Raw genomic sequence first — 27,058 nt, forward strand, 5'->3', positions numbered from 1 at the left:
TTTTACATTGAGGCAATTCATGCTGCGGATACTAGGGAATATATTATGTGGTGGTTTCCCGTTTCCTTCCACATCGCAGTACCGTAGTCGTCAAAATGACTGTCATTCCCGCCTACGGCTTTCTGGTATGAAACTATACCGACCATCTAGGTCTCTACTTGCATCCAGTACTGAGAAAGCTGCTGCCCTTCCTCAGTCCCTTTTTGTCGCCTTCTACGACTAGCAGGGAATACTATGGGTCTATTCTATCCCCGGACCCAGACAGAGACATGAATGTTAACAAAGATAATACAAATTTTCAGTGTATACTAGTGTGACCAGACGTCCCGATTTTGGCGGGACAGTACCGATATTCAAGCAGGTGTCCCGCTAAATATGGTGATCAAATCGGGACAGTAAAATGTACCGACTTTTAATCGACGTCCCGATTTCAAACAATAATTATTTTTTTCTTATTTTCACTTATGGTGTGTATATTTTGTGTTCCATCAGATCACATCAGTTTATTTTGTACAGTTTCTATAATCTATACTGTGATATCACTTATTGTCATAGATACCTAGACATTGGACGTTATGATCTGGACTCTCAATCGGCTATAGGTAACCACGGTTTTAGAAATGAAACCCAAGTGGTTACAACCATAGACCTATAAAAATTTCTATATATATCTATGGTTACAACTGATAAAAAATCTCCTTTATTGCTCAAATCTATTGCATCAAATGATAAATACTAAGTATTAATAATTTTTTTATCTGTATTAAATATTTTATAAATTTGTATTAAGTATATTTAAATTTGGTTTTTATCCTACTTTGATTATAATTATAAGTTTACTTGTTATAATATTTAATACTTGTTTTTTAAAGTTACATTTTGTTTTTATAATTTTTTTGTTAAGTATATAATATACTTAATTTTATTAAGGTATTAATAAAATAAATATTTTATGTTCAATGAAAAATTGATTTAAATTTTGATTTTTATCCTATTTTGATTATGATTTTTTTTTGCACTGTCTAATTTTAGCATGAAGAAATAAAGGTGTACCCAAAACCAATTATTAAGGGAGATTAAATCCTACGAGTACTATTTTATGAGGAGGGATACCCCACTTCCTCTAGTTCCTATTGAATACTTGTCCCGCTTTTATAGAATTTTGATCTGGTCACTTTAGTGTATACTATTGCGAGAGTCGAGACACAATATTTAGAATCTAAATGATAAATTGTATCACCGAAAAATCATTTTTTGTGCGTATTCTTGGACTTTATGATACTAGTAATGTGTTAAATAAAAAAAAAACTTCTAAGATCCCTGTATTTCCACTTGCGAAAAATAATTTTTAATTTTATATAAAATTAAAATGTGACCCCAATTATTGTTTTATTCACCTACAAATATAACATTAAAATAAAATATACTGCTTTATAAATGTTATACTTAATCCGTCACAGATGAAATTAACTACAGTAAAAACTGTCATAGTATGAACCTGTACTGTAAAGCCGGCCATACACGTTCCGGTTTGCCTGCACAGATAAGCCGGAGCGTGTGTGGGAATAGACTTGTGCAGTTTTTTTAATTTGCACCAGCGACCGGTGCAAGATCGAAAATCAATTGTTTCGAGTGACGACGTACTGTGTACCTGTGCGTACACACACACGCTCCAAAAAAACTGTGCAGGCAGACCTCTCCGAAAGACCGGTAGACCTCTCCGGTCAAAAAGATAAATAAGCATGTAAGCAACTGATTAAATGTGACTAATTAGCATTGTTAAATGGTCAATTTTAAAGTTATTAAGACGGCAGTATTCACTAATTAGCAAGTTTCTTTTTAAACTTATTGAATGTTATTTTATACTATTTCGCTATCTTGGGAAACGTCCGGGAAAGTGTGATACATTTTTTTTTAGTTATTAACATTGATTTTATAGTAGAAAAATAGAACAACGCTGCTATCATGAGGTGATGTGGATTCTAGACAGATTAGCTGTCTGGGATGGGTCGTCAGTCTGTTGCCGGAGAGGGAATTGCGGTTCCTTTTCACCAGACGATTGCTCAATGCTCGCCTGGCAAACAGAATACGGATTCATTGTCGTCCACTGCGGTTAGTCATTTAAGCCGAGTTTATAATTTATAAATATATTTAATATTATGTTTTGACAAAATTTGCCTGTAGGTTGCACTTTAATAAATCGAACCCAAATTGGCAGAATTATATAATAGCACATTTTTAATACTGATCTCTATACGTATTTAAAATACAAAAAGTATACTTACTTTGACAGACGACAGTACATATTTTATTAAAATTGTAATGATTTAGTGAATATTAGCATGGCCAGTGCGTATGAACCATAAAGTACATGGGTACGCTGAAAAATGAGACTACAGAAGGCAAGTTTTGCAGAAATATATATATCTGATATCGTATTATCGTCTCGAAAATATGATTGTTTTTTTTAATGTGTTATAATTTACTGATTAAATGAGTACCTACATCAGAAATCAGCGTTAGCCACGGTCGAGTCAAATGAAGTCTGTTGACATCAGTGGCGAAGCCTTGCCCATTAGCGCTTTAGTCCCTATAACTATAGTTACGCTGGCTGACACGGGGTTTTTTACCTTAGTTGAAAGGTTTGAGTAGTGTCCCACCACCACCGATTGTAAGCAAGTCGTGTGAATACAAAGCATTCGTTGTCCATAAATCGTAATCACTAATCAGAATCTTATGTACATATTGTTATTCATGTGACTACCAAGTATCCAAGAATGAATAGTGTTATGGTTTAGTTGGATGAATACATATTTAGTAGTTTATTCATAATTGTTATTAGTTTAGCTACTACGCAAAAGTTCAAAACAAAAAACCAAAAACTGTTATGCTATATAACAAATTAAATATACTTTTATTATTATTTAGTAATACTTTGTTCAACTATTCCCATATAAGTCGTGTTAGTTTTGGATTAATGATATTAATGTTCATTGATTCAAATTACCCGGTTAAATAATAATGAGGACTGGCGTTAATAATTTATGAATCCATGACTTATATTGGCGACACTGTAATCCCTTGCCTCTTACGAATTTCAGCGTCTGTTTCCGCCATTTTAGTTGCGGCGTTCGCACATTAAATCTATTGAATGCTTTTAGCGTATCTTGTGTCGTGTGTGTCTATGTGTCGTATTGTCATCGGTGTTTTCTGTGTTCAAATATTCGCAATCGTTTGCTAAACACATATCAAGTTAGCCGTCATATTCCATCAACGAATCCAGAGTAATTGTTGTCATCTTTAAAATAGTAAGTGTACGGCTACTGTGTTCTAATTCTACCACATAGTGTGCTCCATATTTGTAAATATTATAGGTCATCACAATATATTGTTAGCTACTTTTGAATATTAAAAAAGGTTACACTTGTTCAATGTCGCCTTACATTCTACTACTTAATTGTCATAAAATGTATTGGTTAAAAGTAATAACAAGGTACTTGGTTACTGTGGCTTGTCTCCACAGAACACTTATTTATTCAGGCGACACTATTTGAATAAAAATAAATTTATAATAGATATTTGTAAAGTGTTGACATCTATTTTTCCACGGTTAATAATTGTACAGAATTCATACTAATTTACACAAGATAATTATTGTTCAAAACAAGAGTCTCTTATCAAAAATATAATACAACAAAAAAAATATTATAGGTATTGGATTAATTAAGCAGAAGTACAATTTAACTACTTAATCATGGGTTTTTAGGGAGTAGTAGTAATAAATTTAGAGGTTTTGTATTTCGTAAACATTACTTTTTGTTATTTTTTTTTTTACTGAACTACTTGTACTAAAACTATTAAGAGTACCTAGTTCCTTATTTCAATGGTCATACATTTTAAATATATTTTAATCTTATGCCAATAAATTTGGTACTATGGAGAGATTGCATCCATGCAAAAATCAAAACATGTTACTGTTGAATGCGCCTGTGCAGCTAGGAGTAACGTATTTTGGTTTCTGTACAGATCTTTTATTCTTTTATGATAAATTCATTTATTTTGTAGCGTTTAAAAGTTCATTTGAAAAAAACCGCAAACTTAATAACTACTTGATTCTACATTAAAACTTATAAGTTAATAAGTAGCCCAATCCATAGTTGTCATTGTCATAGTTGTTTAAATAAAATAAATGTTTACAGGAAATGTCGTACAATCGTAGAAGTGGTGGTGGCTATGGAGGAAACAGTGGTAACTTCGGTAGTGGCTATGGTCAAGGCAATAATAGTTATGGAGGCAGCAATAATTATGGTGGAAACAATAACTACAATGGAGGAGGAGGAGGAGGAGGAGCCAGTGGTCGATACAGCAACTATAATACCTACAATAGAAATCCTAAAATGAGCCCATGGGAATCGGGAGTTTCTCCTGGTGGAAATATGATGCCTAATGTTCATCCTACTCAAATGGCAATAGCTAGTGATTTGTTATCGAAAATTTTTGCTAATGATCATCAGGTACTAATTACTATTAGTAAATACTTTACTTTAATTTACCGTTCTACTTGTAAGAGCATGTTGCATTAAAATTTGTTACAAAAACATAAATGATGAAACGCCTGTACAAAACTTTATCTGATACTAAATTTCAGTCCAGCGTTTAGAAATATACAATTTATATTCTTATAAATAGTGTAAAATGTACACACTTATAGGATTTAAATTATTATCATAACTAGTAGAATAAATATGATAAATTAAACAATTAATTATCAGTTATACAACCAAGGTGTTAATTGTAATTTTTATTTTTTAATACAACGTGTTTTTAGTTAAAAAATTGTATAATTCAGTATCAATTAATTGTTTAGAGTGGATATGGAAATAGTCAAAGTTGGAATCAAAGTCCAGGAATGATGAGAAGACAAGATTCTTATAAGGTACAATTTTGTTTTTGCTAATGAAAATCATTAAGTATTAAGGTATCACAAATATTGTAAAATAAATTAAATCAAATAAAAGAGATAGGTTTTTAGAAAGAACAAAATCCTAATACTACCTATTAGGGAATTGCTTCAATAGGTTTTTGTTTAGCGTGTAAACCTATTTTTAGTATATCTACACTTTCTGTAATTATAATTTCGATTTGCCAATTATATTTTGATGAGCGTTTTAGCTAATTTGAATTTGGCCTGTTGCCGTTGGCAATTTGAATTCTGGAGCTGGCTGATTTGTTTCGCTGGCAATCGAATTATCGAACAAATTTCATATTCTCATCGAGTTTATTTTTTCATTTGTTGTGCTCTATCGAATCTCTATGTTCCTGGCACAATAATTGATCGATTGTTTGATAACTGCCAGAACCAAAACCGGCGCAGGCCTGATAATCGCAATCGTAGACCTCCTCCAAAAAAGGACGATAAGAAAAAGGATTCTAAACCTGAAGCGGATAAAAATGATAAGAGGTAAGGAACCATTTCATAAAATCTATTATTCCGGAATTATATATAAACACATATTTATATATTTCTTCGCTGCTCTTAATAAAGGCATTGGCAATTTTTTCAGTTATCTGCCCAAACATTCCATTCCATATATTATTTATATATATTATTATTTTTTGAAGTTTTAGAATCTTTACTAGACTAAACTATAAGTTCTAATTACTTATACCCTTGTGTTTTATTTTTCTTCCTAATTTTATATAACTACATATGTTCTAAAATTATGATATTTTTATGAGTACAAGTTTATTAAGCACACTATTAGATAATACTAAATCAAGTAAGTATTTAGTTTTTAAGCTTCTATTTAATGCATTAATCATAAGTTAGGTTCGTAAGTTCATGCAGCTGTGTTTTATTTGTGATGTATTCACTGAAATTTGTTTAGTTCTCCATTTTTCAAAATATTATTACAGATATTTGATTAGGTACTCTTTTTAACTAATACATTTTATGGGAAAACTAATAAAAGAATATTTTCACAGAAAAATGACATGCTTTACATAAAAATGCTGACTGTTTGTTTCTTTGAGTCGTATGCCTTGTTATTCTCATACAGACTTGATAAGGTGAATGAGCCTAGTAGATGTTTGTACTAAAATTATTTTTAAAAATATACGTCTTACACAATTCTAGTTGCAGAAAATTGGAATCTTATAAATTCTTATCAGAATTGTATCATAAGGCAATTAATGTGTTTTTATTCTAATGATGCAAATTTGTTTTATTGATACAATTGAATATATTATTAATTTCCTATTTTTACGTTATAAAGCAAAATTTCTGATTTTATTTTATACAATTTTTAGTAGTTTAAGTTAAGTTGTAAACATAACTTTAATGCATTAACTTACGAGCTCTATTCATAAGACATATAATAATACAGTTTTATATTAAAATTTTAATAATTTGCATTTTACCATCTCTATACAGTACATTTATTTATTTATTAATTTTAAGTATTTTATTGGAGATACATACAAATCATTTTTTATTCACTTACAAAACATTTATTTCACAACAAATTATTATTTTAGCTTCATTGGCTTATCAATTACTTTTGCGAACATTTGTTTATATTGAAATTTAAACAGACTTGAAATACTTAATACTTATATTTATTGACATATTTATTATAAACAACAAATTTATTATTAGTGTCGGATACATAATTTTCAATTAAATCATATATTAATATTCAGTTGAATCCATGTATTATTTTTTTTTTGATTTTTAATTAGGTACTAAGAGACATTTGTGATTTTAAATTCACTAAATAATCAATAGTTATTATGTCTTTTGATTGTTGTGTTCAAAACTTATATCGATGTGGTGTTATTATAATATTGGTCACATTTTACAACGGACAATCACTACAGCCATCATAAATGATTTAATGGTCAAAATATGTTATAATAAAATTAATAACAACAATTTTTGTCCCATTTTTCAGTTTCCTTTTATCCAGAAAATTGAAATTTAGTTGTAAAATTAGCTTTCCAACTAAAAACATTTTCTTTAAAATTCCTTTTAACAGTATATTTTTTTTTTTTTTAATTGTAATAATTAAGTGTTAATTTATTTATTTTTAATTTTAGTGGTGAAAATGTTGAAGGAACCAAAAAAGATTCGACTGAAAAGGTATATAATTTTTGTTATATTGTTATGATGTATGTATGTACAGTTATGATATCTAAAAATATATATTTAGTTATGATATATAATTCGTTTTTTCATAAGTATTATAAGAACTATTTAATTTAATTAAATACTGAGAACATAGCTTTATTAATGATTAAATTGTAAGAAATACAACATTCTTAGTTTTTACTACAATATTTAAGATACTCTTTATCGTAAATTTACTTAAAACCATTGATTATAAATAATATAGATAGCCCACTGGCATGTATTTTTGATGCGCGTAAATTGTTGCCGTTGTAGAGCGCTTAATACTGTTTTTAGTTATGGCGGTTAGTATCGTCAGCGCTCACTGTACTAATTGCCATAACTAAAAACAGTATAAAGCGCTCTACAACAGCAACAATTTATGCTCAGCAAAAAATACATGCCAGTGGGCTATCTGTATTATTCATAATCAATGTTAAAACGTACATAAATGTAAAGAGTTGTAGTTAATATCCATACACTTTTAATTTCTTTATGTTTTGAATTCTTGCTATCAATGATATTGTTCTTAATGTATTCCATTTGATGATTTTATTATTATATAATAAAAAAAATTAGGTTTTTTTATCAGTCAACGTTGGAAAATAATTTATTTGTGGGGTAAATCACAATAATTAACAATAAATACCTTTTTAAATACTATATTATAAGTATTTTTGTTTGTACCATTGTCAACCTTTTATAATTTTGTTTAACATTTTTTAGGAACATGTTGATTATGATGGTATACCGACTGCTGTTTTGTTTTGTCATGTTTGTCAAAAGCATATGTGGGATGGTGCTGTAAGTATGATAAAATGTTTGAATTGTAAATGTCTACACATAATTGAATTAGTCAAAATTATAAATAATTAAGTAAACGTAATACTATTTTTATTTTAGTCTTTTGAAAAACATGTTCGTGGTCGTCCTCATGAGTTAATGATGACTTATTTGGATGAAGGCTACAAAATGCAAGTTGAACTCATGCGCCATCAAATTAAGGCGGCTGAAAATCAGCGAGAAATTGATTTGGAACGAATGCAAGCTCAGAACAAAGGCAAAGCAAAGCCTTTGTTCCGCAATTACTGCCCTATGTGCAATATAAATTTCTATGGTCCTTTGACTGGCCATCGTAAAAGTGACCGGCATCGTGTAAGTACAATCATGGTTTTAAAAAAAATCCAAAATAATAAAATATAATCACACTTTTCATGCAAAATGCATTCTTAACTATTAATTTTCATATAAGCAATTATAGCTTGATGAAAACTCCCTGCCGTACAACATTTTACCGCTTTTTGGAATACCTACTGTAAATATCTGTAACCAAATTGTCATAAAGAACCCCAATTTACCAATTTATGAGTTATGACATCCTACTGTAGGTTATTGAATTAATAATAATAATATTATTCAGGCCCGATACAGCATATATAACCAGCCAATTTAGGGGGTTACGGATAACCGTGAATAAAATTGTTGGTAAAATCTGGTATAAATTATTAAGCGTGGGAAGTTAACTAATTTAAAAAGTATTGTTGTTTTATCAGGGGTAGGCAAATATTGATATTATTATTTTTATTTTTTAGAAATTAAAACAATTCTTACATCCAGAATGTAAAATGTGTGATACATTATTCCATACGCGTTTGGAATGGGATGACCATAAATTATCTGCTGACCATTTGCGTAAGGTAGGTGAACAACGACGCCAACACAATCCCGATCTGAAAGACGATGAATTTGAATTACTTGACGTAATTCAAATTGAAGATGATGAGCAGGCTGAAGAAATTCCAGTAGCCTCTAAAACCGATATGATTGATGATCAAGAAATAAAAGAAGAAAATGATGATGAACCAAGTGAAAAAAATAACATGTCCACTGATAATGTTGAAGCTGAAGCTGTTGATGGCGAGAATGATAAGGAAAAAGAAGATGACACTAATGAAAATGCTAAGGATGATGAATTGGAAAATAAAAAAGAAAAAGATGAAAAATATAATCCAGCAAATGTTGTTGGTCGCGAACTAGTGGTGAAAACCGGAGGATTTGTTTGCCGTATTTGTTCTGTATTTATGAAAGACGATGAAGAAGCCAATTTACATTGTCAAACAGCATCACATTATATTAACTTTACTACAATTACAAAACTGCATGTAAGTTTTACTAATATTAGTTGTATTTTAAGTATTTAAACTTGATAATAGTGTTAAAACAAAACTTATGAGCTAGCCTTATACCCTATTGCTTAATTTTTTTTAAAATTAAATTTCAGATATTAATATAACATATAGTAAACCCCCCCCTTATAGTTTTAAATTTTATTAAGTAATATTAACTTTACCTACATTACAATTATATCTGTTTTGGATTTAAAAACTGTAAATGTATATTTTTTATCATTTTCCAGATAATATTAAACAATTTTAATTCGAAAAAATCAGCAACATTTATATATACAAATTATATTTGTTTTCCAAAGGCACATTTGTTAGCTTTGAGTTTTTACTATTAAAAAAAAGTTTATTTACGTTAATTTAATTATTAGCACGAATTATAATTTTTTAAAATTGCAAAATTTGTTTATAGAAAGGGTACTTTATTGTTTGTTATAGGCTAAAATTAATAACCGAAAACGCAAAATGAAAGATGACAACAAAAAGGAAACTGAAAATGGAGATGCACAAGCTGAAGCTGAAATTGAAAATGAACACGTTGATAAACGACCACGTTTAGAGGAAAATGGAGATGACAAAACTATCACTGAACAGAATGGCACTGATGAAGTAGACGATGATGTTGTGGAGATTAAAAGTTCGGTGCCTGTGGTTGAAGTTCTAGATGATGATACCAATAATGATGTTACCAATAATGATAATACTGCTGTTGAACAGGCAGCTACAGAACCAGAAGCACAGCCTGAAACTGAACCCGAGCCAGTAAAAGAAGCCGAACCAGCCCCTTCACCGGTTAAGACAACACCAACGCGTGGTGGACGAGGAGGACGTGGGCGTGGTGTTGCCAGGCGAGGACGTTCCAGCCGCTGAATAATCTACTTAGTAGTTATGAATGAATAAATAAGTCTCAAATAATATACTAATTATATTACCTCAACTGACTTTCCCTCTATTTTATTCATTCATAAATATTTGTATTTAAAATACTGTTTAAGTTGACCATCATATTTAACATTATTTTTGACTTATTTACATTAACTTCATTAAAAAAAAAAAAATGCTAACAGTGTTTACAAGAAGCTTTCATTTTGTATAAATAAAATGTAAGATTTTGTCTTAAACTTATTGTTAGCCAACTAATTATACAATTCTAGTTGACGATTAGAATATTTTTTTTTATTTGTGTATTGTAGTTATATTTTTAATATTTCATAACTAAACATTTATGTTTTATTTATCTTAATTGGCGTTATTTTGGTTTTTTTTTTTTTGTAAGAAATATACTTTGTGTGTAGTGTATTAGGTAAATTAATAACTACGGTTACAGTATATATTAGTTCATAATAGTTATATAACAAATACTTAGTATTATAGCATCATAGAAACAAATAATTTTTATACTAATATATTTATATATATTCAAAGATAAAATAGTATTACTTAATATATTTAAATAACAATGTTTAATTTAACTTAAGAATTATACAATATTTGTATTCTTTCACTTTACAAATTGTGTATATTTAATTGCTTACAGCAAATCAATAATGCATTATTGCATTGTGTATATGTAGCTATTCTGTTACTCAAAAATTAGTTTTATTTTATACATTTTTATCATTTTTAAAACTACCCAAATTCATTTTTTTTTTTTATAATTTTTATTTTAATAAACCAAGTAGTAAACAGTAAAATGTTTATGACTACTTTCCCTTTTTTAACCTAATGAAATCTATTGTTCTAATAAAGAGACACATGCCAATTTTAACTTCTTTATCTAGTATCTACACACTTATGTGTATACAACTTTTTGGATTGGTTTTTTAATTATTTTTTGTACCAGGAAGAATGGCTGATTTCTAAAATGTTAAGTTAGTGAAAACTATAAATGCTAGTTGTGTATTATGTTGAGGAACGTTATGCTATAATTATAAACTGTTGGCAAAGCTTATCCTTATTCCTTGGCTGTTGTAAATCAAACTATATTCTCACACTGAAACTATGCATTCTCGCTTAAGTTTCATGTACTTACTTAATTAAAAAAAAAAAAGTGTATAATTCTCAACCCGAACAGCAAAAGGGTCCAGTCCAAGTCCATTTTCATCAAAATTATTATGGTAATTGTTATGAGTTAGGCCTATTTAACTTTTTATTCCGTTCTCAACACCTCTAGGGTCTAAATGCTCTAATTTTAAGATTTTATACAGATCTATTTTAAACAAGGTCTGAAATTGTCATCATTGCAATGAAATATTATCAAATCTAGGACTTGGACCATTTGTCAATATTTATGAACAAAATGATTAACATCAAGTCCAAAATTCTTCTAGAGCGGAAGGATCCAAGTCCAGACTATCATAATTAATATTATATTAATTATTAATAACGTAACATATACGTGACTAATGTAATGTTTTAGTAAATTAAAAATATAGAATTCTTTATATGTTCTTTTATGTAATACTATACATACAAAAAAATATATATGAGTTTTTAGTTTCCTGGCTCTCCTGAAGTTATGAAAATTGAGACTTGGACTCCTGCTATACAAAATTCAATTATAACAGAACACACAATATATATTTTGCATTTTACTTTATTTTAAAGGCTTAATAAAATTATATATAAAAAAAAAATCATACAAACGAGATTCTTTTCATTACAATTGATAGTAAAAGTATAAAATAAATATAAAAAAAAAATCAATATTAATAATATAGTTATTATTATTATATGAGAATAGCTAATATTTTGAGAGAACATGAAAATGCTAGTAAAATAGTTACTAATAGGTAGTGTTCTATATTGGATAGCCAGTCATAGTATATAATTTGTTCTTGAAACAAAAATCAAGTAGTATAGGCATAGAGTGAAAGTTGTAGTTGAACATGTTTCCACTTAAATAATAAAATTAATTTATACACTTAAAAACATAAAATATTTATAATAATATGTATAAAATTATATAAATGGTAGAAAAATTTACATCGTACAGAGAGGATATTGTCACCAAAATAGGAAATATGGGTATATTCATTAATTAAAAAAAAAAATGAAATGTAATAGCTAAGCGGAATTATCGAGGTCCAATTCGTCTGGTCCCCAGTTCAATTAATGCATAGGCCCAAACAAACACGTTCGTAACACATAATAAAAATGAATAATTATATTTAAGAGTTATGCGTTTAATACCTGAGCTTCAATTGTCGGTCGCTCAGTAAATTACATTTTTAGGTTTTTTTTTTTAATGGAGTTGATTTGATCAAACACACGTTTGACATGCAAGTATATATAATAATTTTTCCTCGCAAGTACAAAAATCATAAGTATATAAATATAAATTTAAAAGTTGGATTCATAGTTATTACGATTTTTTATACATAATATTTACGTAACTTACAAATATATCATGTATGATTTTTTTTTTAGTTAATAGTATAATGGTGGGTCAAAAATGTTGGTGAAATCGCTTAATATAAAATGATGGTGATGAGTCTGTTTCTTCGTTACAACCAGCGCAAATACTGCTCATTTATCTTCTGGTTCTTTCTCGCCTTCTTTCTTACCATCGCCCTGTAATAACACACAAATTAAATATAAAATATACAAAATTCCAAATACATGAAAATTTGCGGTTGCATAGACATACTTTCTCCTCGGGCTCCTTAGCGTCCTTATCCTTAGCTTCGGTTTTATTTTCAGCGCTTTTCTTGTCTCCGTCTTCTTTAGGCTTTTCTTCTACCGGGGGAGGTTTTGGAAGATGACTATTCAAGTCCAGATTCTTGCACATATCATCCCAGTCGGGGAAACACCGTTCCTTAATGCGATTTGTGTGAGCCACTAAATTTTCGAAATTATCTACCATGTAGTCGCGTAATGGACATTCAACTTCTTTGTCTACAAAGTACAGTTGTGCCAAGTTGGCGAAAGCTACTACATCAAGCTGTAAAACAAATATTCAATTTTTAAAACTATAAAATATAAAGTAAAACACATTGCATTGGATTATTACAGTGGTGGGTTCGTTTCCAAAGAAGTACAATTTGTCACCGAGCACGTCAGACAAGACTTTCAAATCATTTTGTCCAAATTCCAAAATTTCGTCTGGCTTATGAACTCCAATACCTTGAGCTTTTACTTTTTTCAAGCCCTGTAAAATAAAAATTAATGTTTCACAAAGAACATATTATTATGTATGTTAATGTATAAAAATTATTTTTAAATTACTCTTCGGCTATAGCTGTATTTGAAAAAGAAGTTGAGAACGCCATTAGGCACCCATGTGCCAAGAGCATGTTGCAAATTCACTTTGTACCCCTTGATTACATTTTCAGGGGTTTTTGTTTTCCACCATGTCACCACCCTATTTTCCACAACAAAACAGAATTAAAATTTTGTTATGTAAATCATATCGAATATACAGACTACTAACCAAACAAGTTTGTTCTCGATCATTGAGATCATGGCATGTGATATGTTTCGTTGATCTTGGCTCAGAGCTGCATCTATGTCTTTACCAAATTTCTGGCTTAGTTCTTTAATAATTAGCGTGCTGTCAGCAATTTCTTCGCCATTCAATTCGACAAATGGCAACTGTCCTTTTTTGGAACGATGTTTTATCTTATGGTCCACATTCTAAAACACCAAACATTGAAAATAAGTACACAATTGTATTAGAATCCCAGACTAACTGTATTTAACAGAAAAATAAGTAGCTATAATTAATTTTTCTGTACGATGTTCTTCCTCACGGGAAACACATAAATAATAACTAGACTACCAACTGCACTACAATAAGGGTAAGCAAAATGATTTTAGAGTCCTGTTATCCATCAAAATTCAACCCTAGGGTAACAACAACGGGTGTCAAGAATAATGCGACGATTATACATCATCACAAGACAAGAAATCGATGTTAGACTAAAAATAGCATACGTTTTTCTTAAAAACAAAATAAACTTAGGGTCGTGTTATTAATTATTACTATTACTCGTCATCCCAGGTTAAAGTTTTTTTTATTTTTGTGAATTAGATATACAAACAAATTATATGAATGCTTTTATCGCGACTTGGTAAAACTAATTATTTTATTTTGTGTTATTCCGATTTAGATTACATATAGTTTTAAACCTGAATAATTAATTATAAAGAAGGGGTAAAAATATATAATTAGAAATATTTACAAATTATTATTTATTATAATAATAATAAGAGAGAAACAGCAGAATCCAAAATGTAACTTCCACAACAAAAAGATGCCTAATTAAAATTTGAAAAATTACAAAATATAATACAATAATGATTCAACAAATATTAGAATCGGGTATTATTGTTTAAATTGTTTTGTCTAGGAATCCTCGTATTCCGTCATAATTTTATATTGAATAACAAAAAAAGTCAGAAAAAAATAAAGGAAATGACTAGTATAATATGAGAAATGGGTAATAGATTTAAAACACAACTACATTGAACACATTAAATTGTGTATATTTTTGAGCCACTGAATTTTGATCTGCTCATAGTACAAGCAGATATAGGTAGATAAGCCTTATACGAATGAGGTGCAGCAATTTATGTAGTAGTCTGAGCGCAATTCGAGTGTACACATTACATTATTCCAGTATATGGAAGTATTTTTTTTTTTTTTTTTGGGGACATTTAAACATTTTGTAGTTCCAAATGGTGACGTCTCGGTTAGAACAGCATACATAAGCGCCCTGTTGCATAATACACGAGCGAGCGAGTAAAGGCTGGCGGAAAAGGAGGCGACTAAAATTCATGTCGGTCGCCAAGTACTACACATTTTCGTACTTTACCGCGGTTCAAACCCTATTTTTGTCATTCAAACAACACCGGGGAGAGAAAACTCCCAATGTGCCCGGTGGGTTTATTGAACCCCTGGATAGATACCACAGTCGGTTGCTATGGGGACCACCGAACATGAGGGTAGGGTCCGCGTCGGGCAGGAGCAGTTTATCGTACAGACGGCGACAACTGTGTTATTGATCTTCACCATTAACACACACACCACACCCCGTGTGCATGCAGAAAATTCAACTAGAAAGTAGAACCCCACGCAGCCGAACTGTGCACAGGGTCGACACGATAGTAGTTTTTCTCCCTTCCCTCACACAAAAAAAAACATGTATACTATTTTCGGCGCGCACACACGAGACAATGTCGTTACATTAAAATGGCTTTTTAACCCAACAGGCGAGGCTAACAGCGGTGGCAACAGCAACGAACAGAGAAAACTTTATTTAGTCTCCGGCCAGGGTTTTTTTTTGATATTCATAATCTCAATAAAACCCATACTTTTGGGGTATATAACAAACATTTGTTTAAAAATAACAAAAAAAAAAACCCCAGGTTACCAGTCAAGTCGTTATAGAATAAATTATCAACTATCTAAAATATCAATGCAGTGCGTTGCGTTTAGTGTTTTCTGAACTGAAATAGTATCACATAATATTAAATTATAATTTATATGTTAAGTGAAAATGTGAATAAAACTTTACAGTTGATCATACAGTAAATCAATGCCCATCATTTGCCGGAAAAGACAATAATACGGTGAAACTGAGAGCCTTATTTTGAACCAAAAAAAAAATACAACATCCGAATAAAATCGGTTTTTTACCCGTGTGCGTATGTAATAGTTAACCACACCCATCAACAAAAACCGGCCGGTTTTTTTTAAACCAAAATACCGAGTACTCGCACCTAAAAATCATATGTATCTTGTTCGAGCTTTTGAAATTTCTTTTTAACTCCGATTCTAGTAAACGATATGTGTACATACCCAGGATAAGAAACACAGACAGCGGCCACACTAATTGACCACGCCACTTGAGTGTTTTCTAAGATAAATAGACTATAAGAGACAGATGGCAATCACAAAAAACCCGATCCCAGAAGTTTTTTTAAGTATTCATTAACCCAATAAACCATATTTTTGGGTAAATACCGAAAATTTGCTTAAACCCTGCCGATTTTTATTTGGTTTGGGTGTTTGGTTAATTCTGGTAGGATAGCATGGAGTAATATTTTTCCGAACCGGTTCTGCGTGTTAATTATTATAATAATATATAGAAGAATGTGGTGATGCGATGGTATAAGCGGTCGCATTCTTTTAATGCATACATCGTTTTCATCAGCCACTGCTGATAATAATAATAATAAAAATAACAATAAATTATTGTAAAAGCTTCCTTCTTTGTTGCGCGCTTCGCTCTTGCCATGCTTTTTTCAGCTAGCTGCTACGCCGCCTTTCGGTATAAGACATACCAGGGTAGGGTTATTATACAATATTATAAATTGCAATATATATTTTACTACTGTAGTAATTAATATACGTGGATAAAAAAACCATCAATACCGAGACGAGAAAAACTTTTTCTTTGTTTCAATCATCCGCCCAATTTCGTTTTATTCTGGCCAATGATGGTTAACAGTAACTAATGAAAACTTTACCATGACAAAACAAATGACTCTTATACCGATACATAGACAATAAAAAAATGAACGGGTGAATGTATCCTAGCTCGATGAAAATAATAATAGTGTACATAGCAACGACATTTCGTAGTCAATATTCATAAATAGGGCCCGGATTTAGAAGCCACATCACCTAAAAAATATGCGTTCTATTCATTGTTCTTAATAAATAGAAATACGCGAGAACAGAAAAAAAACCCGGGTTTTTTTTTATTTCTGACTGAAATAAGTTTTTTGAGGTATACATAAACCCAATAAAACTTATTTTTTAGGGTAAATTCCAAACAATTTTTACATTTAAGAAGCAAATTTTTCATTTTTTTTTTCTGAGATTGTTTTGCGAGCATACTATAAAAAGGGTGTTACTAAATTAACACTTCAAGAATCAAAATTTTAAAGCAAAGGTCGTAGGTCTTTTTTCTATCGGCGGTCATATAATTACTACTATATTCTTTTATCGGTACAACGTTAACTGCTCTTTGGCCAAGAAAGGAGGCGAGGACGGTGGATATTGTGGCGGTAGTTGGCTATTGTTTGAGACGCGGTGTATTGATTATTATTACTGTTACACACATACATCCGAGTGGCGCGCGTTTACACGGATTTTGAGACGAACCCTCCCTCCTTTTTGGCCTTTTGTCATCAACGCCGATCACATGTCGGGTATGAATATACAAAAATTACATAACAAATATATTATATCAACGACCCAGGAATGTGTGTGTTGTAAAACATTCTTAGAAATTGGTTAATTGACCGATGAATGCGAGGCTTGCGGCGAACGGATAACCGCCGGAGGAAGTCTCATCTAAGGCGCAGAGCTGTGTGTAGTATTATATTGCTATTATTACCCACGACTAATATTATTATTATCATCATCTCTTATAACTGTGTTGTGTCGTGTGTGTGTAGACGGTATCGTTCCATACAAAACGCGCGCGAGATTCAAGTCATCCGTCCCAGACAATCGTCACGACTATTAACTCGTATTAACCGCGTTATTATCATATAAATGAATTAATCGACACAAATTGTGTCGTCTTACTCTCTTTCACTGTACGATAAGAGTCTCCATCCGACAAACTCCGCACACAATTGACGTCAATTGAAACATTTTTTTTAAACTCGGAAAACGCATACACGCGACGATTACCCGCTAGAAGGATACACGCTCACAATTAGCCATACAAGTTGTTTTCGAAAATACCTTCTCGGCTTTGCATAGAAGCTAAATAATAATCTTTTACGAGTTCAAATGTATTTCGAATTATAAAACTTCTCAGACTACTCCAGAATTAGGCACGTCATGCTTTTCTGTATATAGAATTTTATTTTTGAGGAATCCAAGAAGTTAGTATGTTTTAAAATTAATAAAACCGATGGATTATATTTTAGCAAAGCTGACTATTCCTATAATCCGATTATTTAAAGTACTACTCGTGAGTAGGTAATCCGTTTATACAATATTTGAGAGTAGAATATAAACTCCTCTTCACTTTTAGTGTATATTTATTTACTGGACAAGCTTTAGCGGAGTGTTTGGAATTGGCGGGTTAGAACTTAAAGCTGACCTAAATAAACGGCCCCCTTCAATGGTTGGATTGCGACTTGTTCCAAAAGATTACAGACTGTGGCCTAACAATGCTACCTCATCCGATGGGCTACAAATATCTACTATATACTGAGCAAGCGTAGAGTTCTATAATTCTTACGTAAAAGGTGGATAGAGAAAATGTTTAATGTAGACCTGAAAAAAACTTTTTATGCGTGCACATCGCTGTAAAATTATAAAGTTATTATAAAATTATCAAGTTCAAAGTAGATTAACTTAAAATTAGTATAAATACATTTTTACTACTGCGTTATAAGAAAACAAAACATGTGCCCAACTGTTTATTATTTTCAATCACTAATACTATTATGATTAAGATTTTAACGAAGTATGTTTTCTATTATAAAGGTAAAAACCTTTTATTATCAATGTGTATTTCCCTAATGATCACGCATCATTAACCAAAACTAATAAGTAATTTACAAACATAATAACAACCATCAGACAAAATATTACTTTTAATTTTTGACAAATACACATGTTTAAACGAAAGACATTTTGCTGAATTGTTCCCAATTTTCAAGAGGCTAAATTAGTTAGTGTAGTACTACGCATTAATTGTACTATTGAAAACGATACTGTACAATGGAAAACTTCAATTTCTGCTAAAAAGAGATTCGATTTAGTGTATCCAGTGAAATAACGGCCCCTATTTTATGAGTCCGTCGAAAGTGATTATTATTTTATAATAGCGAGGCGTCACTATTACACGAATGCTACGTCGGAGATCACAACGTGATTCCCACGATGGTAAAAAAAAAATAACAATAATAAGCTTTCGAACGGCAGTTACTATGCCGTTGTTATAATGGGGAAACGCTTGAATTTTCTTCATAGCAGTACCAAACATTTGTTGTACGAATACAAACGACTGCCGAAATAACACATTAACGATATCTATAAAATATTATTATATACGTGGAGATAGCTTTTATATTAATGTAACTTTCTCCCTCTCTCTTTAGTGCATGGAAAAAGCGTTTTATCATCATCGCTACTACTGTACAAATCCTTAGTTTCACTATCACATAAATATTATGTTGTACTACCGTCGTCTGAATTACAATTCACTATGTGCACAATGCCCATGAGCATAACTCGTCAATTTACGTATCATAGTCATTTTTTAAATCGTCGTTGTCCGTCGCGTGCGATGGATTTAAATATCATACATACTCTGTATCCGATTGCATATTATATTATGCGTTTGTCGTTGCACATGCACCCATAATATATTATTATCAACACGTATACTTGGCCGTTGAAGAATGCACGGCCGGTAATAGGTATCATTGGGGTCCTATATAGTGTCACAAGGCCGACGCGCGACGTGGCGGGCTGTTAAGCGTGCAAATTAACGGACAGGATATTTTTTTAGAATATTTATAAATGCATTCTAGTATGAGAATAATAATATTATTACAATACAGCCAGTCGGTGATGTCGTACAAACGATATGCTGATAAGTGTTGATGATGATTGCGCCAAGAGATGACAACAAGAGGGTACCGAGGACACGGAAAAAATGACAAAATAAGAAGAGCAATGCAATAAAAATCTTAATTATTTAAAATAAAATAGTACGCCGTACGCGTGTTAAAATATTTTTTTTTATATTATGAGCGATGCAAGAATGTTTACGACCAAAGGAATGCGTTAATATAATATGTACGACGGCGGTCCAGAGAATATTATAAAAATCATCATATGATATGAACTGTATTAGAACTAGCACACGACGGACACGGGAAACGGGATTAATGGTCGGTAAATGAAATAATAATAATAATTAAGAAACAGCAGGATTTCACTCAATTTTTCTACAAGCAGTTTTTTTTGTTTTCTTAACGACTCAGCAATTTTCCACAGACGCCGCCAACAAAGATTTTTATTCGTGCATTCTTCGCGGAAAACGTCCAATGCAACGGAGACGGTTTCACCGGATTTCTACTAGTTAAAAAAATTATAAAAAAAATAAATACATTTCCTAGAGTTCGGGGCAATAAGTGAAAGCGTGTAATACTAATATACTTAATATACACTGCCTGCTACCACCGCCAACGACCCGAGTATAATAATACATTACATAGAATTTTTTTTTAGACTAGGAAAACCCGTCGTCGATTACATTGCACAAATGTCGTGTTTTGCACAAATGAGTTTGTCGACTAGCTTGAGGAAATTATACAGAATAGAAGATAAAAATTGACTCTTACAATATTACGTACCGGTTGATCGGTTGACTATGATTAACTTTAAACGAGACAGGGTTGAAAATTATATACTAGTAATAATATTTTTCAGCGTTCGGTATGATTATTGCTCTACACACTACGTGAAACTAGTCGACAAATAAGTACATCAAAGCCGTTATATGCGGTTAACATAATTTTATTATTCTCCAACAATCTTATGGCAGACGCGACCTTACTCAGGAATTCGGTCTATTAGAAACTGGCAATAATAATATAATAATACAGCAGAAAACCAAGCACTCAAAGTTGCTTAACGTTTTAACGATTTTACATAACATAAATAATAGTCGCTAATAATAGAATGCGTACGATAACGCACTACCAAATTATCCATAGTAGACGCACATTTCAAAAATATTATAAATAATAAAATATTAACGCCAAGGAAGTTTACGAGCAAAGCGAACATCTTTCGAACGTAACGGGTTGATGGGGGTCAGTGAAAATTGACATTTAATGATACATTTTTAGAATTTGTTATCTGCACTTATCATCCATTACCAAGTATGTAGTATATAATAGGTTTAATTTTGACAAAAAAATCAATACATGCGATGGTCAGTGTGGTACACACCCGAAAAAAAGGTCGTTACAAAATGGAATAGTGAAAAAAAAAAACAAAAGAACTTGTATTGACACAATTTAATAACCCCGAGTCCATAAAACCTTATCTGTGTTATAGTGTTTGCTCAACAATTTAAATATGGCACGCACCATCATCGATTAATTTAGGATACTACCTAACAGTCCCCATTTCAGAGATAACCCACTTATTTCATAGCGTTACAATATGATGTATAGAAAAGTAAGAGATAACGACCAAAGTCATGACTCATAGGCCATATGACAACTTAATAATAACACGCTACAATGAAATAACACGTGTGGGTGTGCGCTAGGGTAGTTATTTCTCTTTGGATATTTGATAAATTGTTACAGAGCAATTAAAAAGTAATTACATCTGTCATTTAAATGTAAGTATATTTAATTGCTGACACTATATTAAAAATAATCTAAGAGTAATTTCTGGATTAAAAATCTCATCAAATAAAAACATTTTGCATATTCCTCCATTTACCACTCAACAACTTGTATACAAATTGTTTATCTAAATAATTCAAATTATGATAGTTATAAGTAAAATATTTAATATCGTAGTGATAGAGATTACCAAAATCAAGTAAAATGAAAAATAATTGTATAAAAAGTAATACGTTCTGTTAGACGGCAAAACAGAAACTGTATTCACTCAATAACTGTTGTCCAAATAACCTTAAATTGGTATGAAATCCAAAGTAACAGCGGGAAGTCTCAATAAGAATTTACTAGACTATAACTCACAAGTATAAATAAATGCCAGCACAAAAAATGTAACCATTTTATTCTAATTTCAAAAACCTGTAAGCAATGTTAACCATTTCTTTAAAATAGAAAAAAATTAGCAACTTATGGTAATAAAAAATAAATTAATATTTAAAACCCATAACCATAAAAATAATACACTCTCTGCACACTGTATTATATTTATGATTAAAGGTTTTATATATAAATTTCTGTAAAGTTTAAACAGTGTACCTATCATAATTTCAAATAATGAATGTTATAATTAATTTGTGACTTGAGTAAATGATTGATAATAATTGTATAATAATAACATCATTATAGAAGATATAAAATATAATAAGAATAAAAACAAATAACTCGATTAATAATGAAGAAATTCTTTAAAATTAAAATAATATTTAAACTGATTTAAATGATGCATTAGATATACATGTTTGTTAAAATTTGTCATGTTTAACATAATGTATTAATCTTGTTTATGTTAATTTTACATTATGCCCTATAATTCAATTGATTTAATAATTTAATGATTTATTAATTTCTTGTTTTAAAGACCACTTCAAAGATGATATATATTAAGTATAAATAGATTTCATCAAAAGGCTATTCATTATCAATATAATATTAAGTCCTAAAATGTCACCAATCTTACACTTTGAATACCTAATTTAGTAAATCTAACTTCTTATAGCGTTTTCCTGAATATTTTGATGAATATTTTTCAGATAACAGCGCAAACACAATTATAATAATTTTTTAAGTATAAAATTAAATGGTCTCACAATATATAAAATGTGCATATAACATATAAGAACAATACATATAATTACAAACTGATCATGTATAATCAGTTACCTTAATTGAGAGCAACAATACATTTAGCACTAATAATAAACATTTTTACTACTCAAATAATTTATCGTTATTCATTAAAATGAATACTTAGAAAGTTCAATAAAATGTAAAATTAAGAACTTTTATTACAAGTATTAAAGAGAAGATCAATTATAAGTTTTGCAAGTCTAGGAGAAATACTTGTAAGCAGTAATATAGAAGTTGGTAGTAAATAGATAAGATTTAAACAGAAATAGATATCTAATATATGAATAATGTCTCAACAACGCTAAGTAACATAACAAAGTAAATGACAGTTATTTTAGGCAGTTTATCAAACTACTCCTCTGCTGAATAATTTAAGGGATGGCCGCTTAAAGAGTAATATATATTAAGTATATAACATTTACAGCTTATGTGCCAATAAGTAAAATATATGTTTTTTACTCAAATTTAGCAGCGGCAAATTTATGGGTAGGCAACATAGAAAACTACCTAGAACAGTGAATTTTTTTTTTTCTTTGACAACCTTTAGATAAAAAAATTAATGATGGTGAAAAGGCAGCAAATATTATTTTACTAGAGCAGAAAGTAATTTAAGTCAGCCAATGGTTAAGATAAATAATACGCTTAGGAGATATAGCAAATATGTACCTCTTTCTACTCATGGACATTAAATATTAAAATAAAATAAATATCTAAATATTTAATCTATAGTTAGGTATACCACAATACCAATGGAAGTATCTAAGGGTCAATATTTAAAATTTTTCAACCAACAAATAACAATGTAGAATGAGTCATTGAAATGTATCATTAACATTTAACAATACAACCTAACAAAAAATTTGTAAATAATTATTTAGCATTAAAAAGGAGTCAAATATTAAAATTATATGCAAAGATTACACGATTGTCCTAAAGCAACAAGATCGAACAGTTTGGAGATTGTCTTTGCAAGAGTTAAAACAACAACAATCTTGAAATACTTGCCTCGTATTTGAGTCCAGCTAGCCTGAGCCATGTTTCCACCTTAAGGCAGTAAGGGGACATGGACGGAATGACTGGTGTGCGAGAGAACTGATACAAATAGACGACGTCTTTTTCGAAATTCTGTTTTTTCACCGAGAACTTCGGTTGAGGCGGTTCCGCCGGAGCGGCCGGGGCCGCTTCATCTTTGTCAGCCGGCTTCTTGTCGTTGGCTTCTTGTTTGTTGTTAGTCTCCGTCACGGCACCGTCAGCCGCCTCCTTTACCGGCTCTTTGGCGTCTTGTGGGACGTTCTTAGTCTCTTCCGTCGCTGTGGTCATTGTTAATAAATACTAAGTGGGCGTGTGTAGATACCAAAATACGGTAAAAAAATATGAAAACGAACACAAGTCGATACAATTAATGAGTTCTTAAATTAATATAAACGAATAAAAAAATAATAAATAAAACTCCTGTACACAATCGTTTTAAATATTTAAATTTAAAAAAAAATCCACCAAGTACCGATAGAAAGAACGCGACTTCAAATGCACGAATGACAAGCGGTCGGAGCACGGGAAGCGTCGATGCAGCCGGGTATCGTGTTGGTCAAAAGTGACGCTAACTGCGCGCATGCGTACAACTCGTGCCTTTTGACCAACGCGTCATGTGCAGCCACGCCCGGTACACTGTGCGGCGTGCATACAGTGTGGTTCCGCCACAGGGATTATTACGTAGAATTATTATGTTTTTTTTTTTATTACTTATTACGTATCACGTTGTCGTTGTTATCATTATTATTATTATATACACATACATACATGCCAAACGTATAAATTATATTTTTAGGGTGATATAAGATAAATGATAATAATTCAAATATCGACAGCATCGCGGTCACACACACTCAACGTGTATGAACGGACGTGATTTTTCTCCATTCTGCTAACATATGTTTTCTCACGCCCTTATTTTTGTTTATTTTATTTTTTTTTTTTTTAGTATATTCCTTTTTCACTATGAAATATAATCTATTGATATATATATTTTAAACTACATCTATGCCGAGCACACAAAAATTATCTTATATTTATTATCCTCTGGATATTTAATTAATATTACTTTAAATTATAATATAATTTAATATTATTACGCCAGAACTCAGATGACCGCGCGGTTCAAAATTTATAGTTAACGCAGACACGAACAAATAAAATCATTATAAAAAGAATAATTGATCCTGATCCTCTATCGTACATTCATTATAATTTGAAGAAAGACTAAAAACATAAAATATTAATTTCTGTTCGTAGTGAATAATAATTTATTATCATAAATTTGTAATAATATATGTGAACAATTTTTCATCTAATCATCTATATAATTTGGGGCATTGGGAATTATTAATTTTAAAAGAAGTTGCGTAATAATTATATGTATCATTTTAATTATGACAAGTAGAGAAATATGTACTACCTATAATTTAGTTCCTTAAATTGTGTAGGATCGCAAACGGTACCTACGTTGAGAATTTCATAAATGTACAAATGTTGCCAAAAATAAAGGCCAAAGGGTACAATGTCCTGTCCTCCTAATGATTATTAACCATTGTAGGTACACAGATCGATTTAGTATTTAACACGTCCGACTTCTAAATGCATTAGTATGGATTACGTTTGATCGACTAACGTACATGGTAGTTACATGATTAGTTTAATATAAAATAAAATACGAGAAGTCGGAAATTGAAAATCCTTATGTGCTAAATCTAGCAAATTGATGTGTCCTGCTGTCGTACTTAATAGCCGTAGGTGATTGACCCTTATACAAGACTAATCATCGCTAGACGTTTCTGAATTCTAATATACGGGCGCTGGAGTTATAAGGATGCATATTGAATAAGTAATAAATAATTTGATTTGACATACACTACATGTAGGCTGGTAGGCAACTGCAACAGTCAGTAAATCATTTTAAAGTAGGCAGTCTTGTTGTTGAAATAATTTATATTTGTTTTTATAAAGCCATTAATAAATAATAATAGAAATATAAGCAATTAAACTCTCAAGAAAGCACCTTTCGCGATGTACGGTGTACCTATAACAAAAAAATATCATTGTGTTAACCCGGCATAATAAATCACACAACAAACAAGCATGGTAAAAAGTTAGACCTGTGAAATCATAAACAGTGTTTGGGGGAGTGTCAGTCGATTGTAAGAACTAATTTAAACATTTAAAATTTAAAGGTTTTTAAATTTTATATTAGTACGCTAACATGCCAAAAGTCAGGAACATGATATTTGTTTTTGATTCAATGAATTAATGCAGAATACTACTATTCACTTAATGAAAATTATAACTTGCGAAAACTATAATCAACAAGCCAAGTTTAAAACATACTAAGAGTTTAAAGCGTTTAATGAGCAGTGGCGTATTTACAGGGGATGATCAGGGCGATATTCACCCCCAGAGCCTTGATTTGTATAAATATACTATTAATAATCTTTTTGTACAACTTTTTTTGTATAAATCTTTTTTTAACTACATATTTGAAGTAATGACGTTTAAAAACTAATTATTACAATTAAATAAATAAATAAATTAGTGTAGACCGTAGTGTATATAGGACACACAGAATTCTTTTTTTTCAGTTCTTATCACATTATTATTTTTTTTATCAAGACCATTAAGTACGTAGCATATAACATTTGACATTTTTTAAAATTATAACGTTTAAGTAATTAAACATTAGATTTTGGTCTAATTAAATGTTATTATTTTTTTTATAAAAGCCAACAAATTCTATTACCAATGACGTAACTAAATCAATAAGGTGAGATCCTTTTTTGGAAAAAAAAAAAAAATTACAATTCAAATTAATAAAATGTCACATTAGTAGATTCAAGATTTAAATGAATCATACAGGACTTAATTTTTAGACAAATTAAATAAACTCGTGTAGGTACGAAATGTTTTTCCAATTAGTTTAAAAGGTGAAATTTATATTTTTATACATAGATGATAGAATGTAATAATATGTATAGAATTTAATAATATTTATTTGATAAAAGAATATAAAAGTTTAAACAATAAAATATACAAATTCAGTGGTATAGGTTTGAACCTAGATCATATATGGACTTTATTATGTACTTAAGCCAGACACTTTTTTTTTAATGAAGTATAAACCATATCC

At 30.4% G+C, this 27,058-nt stretch overlaps 2 protein-coding genes across 2 annotated transcripts; one reads left to right on the top strand and one right to left on the bottom strand.

Moving 5' to 3' along the window:
* Positions 1–3,118: 3,118 nt before the first annotated feature.
* On the top strand, positions 3,119–10,740 carry LOC126833551 (zinc finger protein on ecdysone puffs-like). Its single transcript, XM_050564966.1, has 9 exons — positions 3,119–3,308; positions 4,200–4,514; positions 4,868–4,936; positions 5,358–5,461; positions 7,099–7,141; positions 7,895–7,972; positions 8,072–8,323; positions 8,761–9,330; positions 9,790–10,740. Exons 2-9 carry the CDS (start codon positions 4,203–4,205, stop codon positions 10,219–10,221), a joined length of 1,860 nt encoding a protein of 619 aa, XP_050420923.1. The 5' UTR covers positions 3,119–3,308; positions 4,200–4,202; the 3' UTR covers positions 10,222–10,740.
* A 1,792-nt stretch (positions 10,741–12,532) lies between these two features.
* On the bottom strand, positions 12,533–24,429 carry LOC126833448 (failed axon connections). Its single transcript, XM_050564795.1, has 6 exons — positions 23,887–24,429; positions 13,784–13,986; positions 13,579–13,714; positions 13,364–13,501; positions 13,001–13,294; positions 12,533–12,924 (listed from the first exon to the last, which is right to left on the bottom strand). Exons 1-6 carry the CDS (start codon positions 24,199–24,201, stop codon positions 12,880–12,882), a joined length of 1,131 nt encoding a protein of 376 aa, XP_050420752.1. The 5' UTR covers positions 24,202–24,429; the 3' UTR covers positions 12,533–12,879.
* Positions 24,430–27,058: the final 2,629 nt, after the last annotated feature.

The sequence above is a fragment of the Adelges cooleyi genome, unplaced genomic scaffold, assembly GCF_023614345.1.
Source record: "Adelges cooleyi isolate 19-005CV unplaced genomic scaffold, UGA_ACOO_1.1 ACOO_flye_CR_arks_rails_tigmint_CR_PRNA_2, whole genome shotgun sequence".
NCBI lineage: Eukaryota > Metazoa > Arthropoda > Insecta > Hemiptera > Adelgidae > Adelges > Adelges cooleyi.

Bases quoted from the DNA above. Each gene is read 5' to 3' on its own strand.
- LOC126833551 (XM_050564966.1), top strand. From the start codon at position 4,203: ATGTCGTACAATCGTAGAAGTGGTGGTGGCTATGGAGGAAACAGTGGT. The intron at 4,515-4,867 runs GTACTAATTACT...TTAATTGTTTAG, and splicing joins TTTTTGCTAATGATCATCAG to AGTGGATATGGAAATAGTCA. The intron at 4,937-5,357 runs GTACAATTTTGT...GATAACTGCCAG, and splicing joins GAAGACAAGATTCTTATAAG to AACCAAAACCGGCGCAGGCC.
- LOC126833448 (XM_050564795.1), bottom strand. From the start codon at position 24,201: ATGACCACAGCGACGGAAGAGACTAAGAACGTCCCACAAGACGCCAAA. The intron at 13,715-13,783 runs GTTAGTAGTCTG...TGTGGAAAATAG, and splicing joins ATCGAGAACAAACTTGTTTG to GGTGGTGACATGGTGGAAAA. The intron at 13,295-13,363 runs GTAATAATCCAA...TTTGTTTTACAG, and splicing joins TTGGAAACGAACCCACCACT to CTTGATGTAGTAGCTTTCGC.